Genomic DNA, 6,587 nt, shown 5'->3' on the forward strand with positions numbered 1-6,587 from the left:
AGGCAGGAGGTGTCATGTTTGGGGTCGTGGCATTTGTGGAGGCTGTCACTGCTGGCGGGCTGTGAGGGGGGACAAGGGGGGCACAGGGAGTGTGACTCTGGGGGAGGGGCATGCCCGGCACTGGGAGGAGGAGTGCAGGAGGCTGACAGCAGGAAGCCCGGGGACAGATTCCGTTGGGGTTGGCAGCTTGCCCTCAGTTCCACCCATCTGCATGTAACCAGCCAGCTCCAAGGGGCTGGGCCGCAGGCAAAGACTGTTCACTCAGTTGGACTGAGCTCTGTGCAGTGCGGAAACTCAGTGGCACAGGATGCAGACATAGCTCAGATGGGATCAGACGGGACCCAGCCTGCACCTTCAGCCAGGGACCCCTGAGCCAGCACCCGCAGAACCCAGTCTGTGTTCCCAGCTAGGACCCTGCAGCACCCCCAGCACCCAGCCTGCTCCCCCCAGCTAGGACCCCCCTTGCAGGATCCCAAGGGGTCCCTAAGCAGGGCTCCCCCCCGCCATGGCAGCTCCAAAGGACTACGATAAGGCCCTGCATGACTCCACTGACGTCTTCCACCGTTTCCCCCTCCACCTGGTCCACGGGATCCCCCTCATGGAGCCCATTGCCCAGCAGTGGGGCCCCATCGAGGACTTCCAGGCCCGGCCTGATGACCTCCTCATTGCCACCTACCCCAAGGCAGGTAAGAGACCAGCCCAGCCTATCACAGGGGGGCGCTGTGGGAAGCGGCGCAGGGGAGCTGGGGGGCTCCCGGCTACTCCAGCCCCCAGACTCTCCCAGCAAGGGGCACTGTGAGGGGCGGGATGCTGTGAGGGGGTGGGCTCCTGGCTACTCCAGCCCTCGGCCTCTCCCAGTAGGGGGAGCTGTGGGAGGTGGGGCAGGGGCGCTGGCTGGGGGGGGCTCCTGGCTACCCAGCCTGGCCTCTCCCAGTGGGGGGGCTGGAGCGTAAGGTCCCACGACTGCTTCTGGCAAAGGATTCTAGGTAGTGCCGCCTTGGCGTGAGCACGGGGGGGCTGGGGTGTTCTCTGTTTGTGACTCTCCCTCGTCAGGGACCACGTGGATGCAGGAGATTGTGGACCTGATCCTGGTGCGAGGGGATGTGGAAAAGGCCTCCCGAGCCCCTACCCACGTCCGGATCCCCTTCCTGGAGATCTGCTCCCCGCCCCCAGTGCCCTCAGGTGAGTGCCTGCTGGGGGCAGGGAGCAAGACTGCAACCCCGCCACCTGCTCGCTGGGCTCTGCCCGCACGGCCAACGCTCCCTCTGCTCTGATCTCCTGCAGGCGTGCAGCAGCTGGTGAATGTTCCCTCCCCCCGAGTCATCAAGACCCACCTGCCTTTCCAGCTGGTTCCCAAGTCCTTCTGGGAGAATAGGTGCAAGGCAAGAGACCCCCTCCTCCACCCAACAGCTCGGCTGCTGCCCCTTGCTCCCGACCCACAGTCCCTGCTGCCCCAGTCCGGGGCTCCCCCCTAAATCCCAACCCGCAGCCACAGCTCTCTCTCCTCCCTAGGTGATCTACATGGCCCGAAACGCCAAGGATAACGTGGTCTCCTATTACTTCTTCGACCAGATGAACAAGACGCAGCCGGAGCCGGGCCCCTGGGAACAATATCTGCAGAAGTTCATGGAGGGGAAATGTCAGTAGCGGGGGAGGGTGCAGAGGCCCCATAGCAGCTCCACCTCCCTTCTCCCACCCCTTCCTAGGCTCTGAGGCCCTGAGGGATCGTGGAGAAGAAGCTCCATTGGTTCCAGACCTGAGGTTCCCCCCGTGGGGGTATACGGACCGGTCCTTACCTGGTGGAGGCGAGCAAGGGATTCTGGATAACTACCACTTGGTGTGAATCCATACGGTGACCACAGCAAAGGTTGCCTCCTATGACTCTTGGCGATGTCAGCTCAGTCTCTCTCCCCACAGTGGCCTGGGGCTCGTGGTACGACCATGTCTGTCGCTACTGGGATGAACAGTCAAATCACTGCATCCTCTATGTCTTCTACGAGGACTTGAAAGAGGTGAGCGTGGAACGAGGGGATGGGCTGCATGGGGCGAGGCACTGCGAGGCTCCCCAGGGGCACACTGGGTTCTGAGTCACCTCACCATTACCTACCCTTAGCATGATGGTCATGCCTGTGCCTACTCTGGTTCAGTTCCTTGAAACCACCAGCCTTTGATAGCACAAACTCCGCTGTCCCTGGCCTCCACAGGCCTCCCTCTCTCTGTCCAGGTTAGTGATAGGCGCATGTCAGCCCCTGAGCCCTCAGAGCGTCACTCTAGAGTTTCCAGCCCTGATCCACTGAACAGTCGCAGAGCATCTTACAGATCCTTTACTCCCAAAGAATCAGAACACACCAGCTTGTAAGATTCAGCTCTGGATCACCGATCCGCTTATCACAGCACTTAGCTATATTTATAGAGAGAACAATAATAAGTGTATCATCAAGAGATAGTCAAGTGACTGAATAAGAATATTGGGAAAAAATGGTTACATATTTAAAAAATCATAATCTGCTTTCTAGATCCTAAATTTAACTCACGAGGCATTCCCCTGTCTCCGACAAGGTAGTTTATTCCAAGTACTTTTCACAGCGTTTTCAACCACTCTGGCTGAAATCTCTTCTCCAAAGATCTGCTGGTGACTGGTGGCTTGTCCTCACAAACTGAAGGAATAACTGATCCATTAAACAGTGAGAAGCCATCAGACCCAAACGGTGTCACCCAAGAGTTCTGAAGGAAACTCAAATATGAAATTGCAGACCAACTAAATGTGATAAGTAACCTATCACTTAAATAGGCTTCTGTGCCAGATGACTGGAGGATGGCTAATGTCACCCCAATTTTTAAAAGAGGCTCCAGAGGCAATCCCGGCAATTACAGGCTGGTAAGCCTAACTTCAGCACCAGGCAAACTGGTTGAAACTAGAGTAAAGGACAGAATTATCAGAGACATAGATGAACACGATATATTGGGGAAGAGTCAACATGGCTTTTATAAAGGGAAATCATGCCTCGCCAATCTACTAGAATTATTTGGGGGTCTCAGCCGGCATGTGGACAAAGGAGACCCAGTGGATCTAATGTACTTGGTGTGACCCGTCCCGTGCCATCCCGCGTGACACTTGGATTTTCATGATATTTCTACACTGCAATAAAATACCCAGGGGTTGCTTGTGTAGCTGACTTGGGCTCGTGGGGCTCAGGCTGGAGCCAGGCTCTGGAAGCTTCCCCTCAGGATCCCAGAATCCGGGCTCCTGCCCAAGCCCAAACATCTGCACCACAGTTGTATAGCCTGCAGCCCAAGCCCTGAGAGCAAGAGTTGGCTGACACAGACCAGCTGCAGGTACTGTTTTGCAGTGTAAACATACCCTCAGAAAGCCTTTCACAAGATCCCTCATCAAGATCATAAGCAAAGTAAACAGACATGGAATAAGAATGAAGGTCCTCTCCTGGATTGGTAACTGGGTAAAAGATAGGAAACAAAGGTGGGAATAAATGGTAGTTTTCACAATGGAGAGAGGTAAACAGCAGGGTCCCCCAGGGGTCTGTTCTTGATTGAGTGCTATTCAACATATTCATAAAAGAGCTGGAAAAGGGGTAAATGATGAGGTGACAAAGTCTGCAGACCATATAAAATTACTCAATACAGTCAAATCCAAAGCTGACTGTGAAGAGTTACAAAGGGGTCTTGCGAAACTGGGTGACTGGGCAACACAATGGCAGATGAAATTATAAGTGCAAAGTTGTGTATATTGTAAAACATAACCCCAACTATACATACATAACGGTGGGGTCTAAATTAGCTGTTATCACTCAAAAAAAGAGATCTTGGAGTCATCATGGATAGTTCTGTGAAAACATCCATTCAGTGTGCAGGGGCGGACAAAAAAGAGAACAGAATGTTATGACCCATTAGGAAAGGGATACAGGGCTATAAAATCATGAATGGTATGGAGAGAGTGAATAGGGAAGTGTTATTTACGCCTTCCAAAAACTAGGCCTCATCCAATTAAATTAATAGATTTAAAATAAAACATAAGACAGCACTTCTTCACGCAGTGCAGTCAACCTGTGGCACTCATTGTCAGAGGATGTTGTGAAGGCCAAAAATATAACTGGGTTAAAAAAGAATTAGAGACGTTCATGGAGCCATCAATGGCTATTTGCCAAGGTGGTCAGGGACGATGCCCCATGCTCTGGGTGGCCCTAACCTCTGACTGCCAGAAGCTGGGAGTGGACGACAGGGGGTGGATCACTGGATAGTTGCCCTAGTCTGGTCATTCCCTCTGAAGCATCTGGAAGCAGCCACTGTCAGAAGACAGGTGTAGGAGATGCTGGGCTAGATGCACTATTGGTCTGACCCCGTATGGCCTTTCTGATGTTCTAACTGGGGGGGTTCATCTTCACCACAGATAGAGTGTAACCCTATTAGTTCTGTTTTTCCCTGCAGCCCCCATAATCTACTGATTAGAATTCAGCTCAGACCATAAACGGGCATCCAGTGTGAACCAAACAATGCTTAATTTACACACGACTAGCCAGAATGAGATGAGAGTCTCCCCCACACTGCCTGATACGGGTACACAGGTCATCTTTTGGTGATCTGCCTTAGCTCACAGACCTAGAGAACATAACTTTCAGTATCTATGCATAACTCTTTACATATTTTCCATACGTACATCTTCCAGTTATTATGATGACTAGCACAATACAGGCTTTCATTGAAGACTTTACTTGACAGTCTTTGGAGAACTAATATGTAGATACCAGACCCAAAGGATCCCTGTAATGCATATGCAACACTGTGCCCTTGGCCAGTTGGCATCAAGAGGTTGTTGGGTCATCATTCCTCTCCCCGACCAGTACCCAGCCCGGGAGATCCGCAGGGTCATGGACTTCTTGGAGGTGGAGCTGCCCCTAGAGGTTCTGGAGAAGATCGCCCAGCAAACGTCTTTCCAGATCATGAAGGAGAACCCCATGGCCAACTATAGAAGTGTCCCCAGCACCATCCTGGACCAGAACGTCAGCCCCTTTATGCGCAAGGGTGAGCGGGGAGACAGGGGGGTTGGAGCATCTGGGGGATTGTGGGTAACCATCCCCGCTGGCTTTGACTGGAAAGTTCCCTGTACACTGGTCTGTATCCCTTTGGTACAGGGCCTGGGAGACTTGAGCAAGGCACTGTGGGTAATGCCTGCTTGGTGTGAAGCCTAATGGCCCCCCAAGGAGAGTCATGCCTCATTACCCAGAGTCCCTTGCAGGTGGTCATGATCACTTGGCATCAGCTCCCCTAGTGTCACTGGGGGGATGGTCATATCCTCTCCGCTCTGCCAAGGGATTCTGGGTAAATACTGTTGGGATGAGTCCACGTGGCATGCTTCCTGACTGTCTTGTCCTGTGTTCGCAATGGCAAAGGATTGTGGGAAATCAGTGACTTAGCATGGCACGAATGGGGGCATTCCCTGGAGCTGGGGTCCTGTGGCTGGGATGGAAGCACTTGGTGGTGGAAGGGGCAGCAGTGGCTAGTGGGGGGTCTCCCCACTAATACCCCCTCTCCTCCCCAGGGGAGGTTGGCGACTGGAAGAACTATTTCACGGTGGCGCAGAGCGAGGCGTTCGATGCCCATTACCAGTGCCGCATGGAGGGGACGGGCCTGCACTTCCGTACCCAGCTCTAGGCCCCACCCTGTGGGGCAGTGGGAGAGGTGCGGACAGCCCCTGTGAACAGCGCTGCAATAAAAGTTTTTCTTCTACCACAGACATTGTGATAACTGGGAAGGGAGTGTCACGAGGGGGAGGGGGCTGGTACCACAGGAAACTTCCCCTTCAGCCCTAGACAGCATACCCCCCAGGACCACCCTGCCCCCAATGGAGGACATCCTGAGGACCCCCCCTCCACCTGACCCCGGGGACACAGATGCTGCTGGGAGTGCGAATCACACCATAGAGATGCAGAGGGCTCACATGGCAGTAAGGCAAGTACAAGGCACATAGTGGGGGAGCAGGGAGTCAGTGTATACACAGATCGCTCAATCTCACCGGGGGAGCAGTTGCATTTCATCCCTGGTGTCGTGTAAATATCAATGAACTCAAGGCTATTCTTTATCTCTTTTTCTGGGTCTCTCCCACTGTGAGCCAGGACAGTGAAAGCAGGAAGCAGAACTGGTTGCGAGGCCCTGCTAGCACCAGAGAAAAAAATGGCAACTCTGGGGAGAGAGTTTCCATGGGGCTGGGGGCCTCCCTATCCCCCTCAGCACTGCTATCAAGCATAGCAGTCATAACCCTTTTGACCTGAGCAGCTAGCCACCAATTCAGGATCAAGTAGATCGTTCTAGTTAGGAGGAGAAACTGGTGGCAAGTCAGATATTTCTTAGCTGCAGTTTTGTTTACTTACAAGCACTGTGCAAAGTCCCGTGCCTCTAAACGCAGAGAGAATCAAATAGCAGGAAACAATTTATTTTGCTGAGAGCACCAAGAATGCTCTTTTCAGCCTGCACCGCCAACCCAAAAACCTCTCCACCTGTTTCTTCCAGGGTCACACACTGTGGTCTCGGTTGCTCCTTCAAACTGTCTCCGGCCTGGTCTACACTAGGAATTT

At 53.3% G+C, this 6,587-nt stretch overlaps 1 protein-coding gene across 2 annotated transcripts; it reads left to right on the forward strand.

Moving 5' to 3' along the window:
• The first annotated feature begins 251 nt into the window (after positions 1-251).
• Positions 252-5,745, forward strand: LOC137152006 (sulfotransferase 1B1-like). 2 transcript variants are annotated; one of them, XM_067546480.1, is made up of 7 exons: positions 252-686; positions 1,054-1,182; positions 1,285-1,382; positions 1,513-1,639; positions 1,918-2,012; positions 4,857-5,037; positions 5,555-5,745. In XM_067546480.1, the coding sequence occupies exons 1-7, from the start codon at positions 506-508 to the stop codon at positions 5,665-5,667; spliced, it is 924 nt and encodes a 307-aa protein (XP_067402581.1). In that variant the 5' UTR covers positions 252-505; the 3' UTR covers positions 5,668-5,745. The 2 variants fall into 2 exon arrangements, with proteins under 2 accessions (XP_067402581.1, XP_067402582.1); XM_067546481.1 differs by having other exon boundaries at positions 557-686; positions 1,071-1,182.
• The last annotated feature ends 842 nt before the right edge of the window (positions 5,746-6,587 follow it).

Source organism: Emydura macquarii, unplaced genomic scaffold, assembly GCF_026122565.2.
Source record: "Emydura macquarii macquarii isolate MOO-44397 ecotype Brisbane River unplaced genomic scaffold, CSIRO-AGI_Emac_v2 contig_1131, whole genome shotgun sequence".
NCBI classification, from domain to species: domain Eukaryota; kingdom Metazoa; phylum Chordata; order Testudines; family Chelidae; genus Emydura; species Emydura macquarii.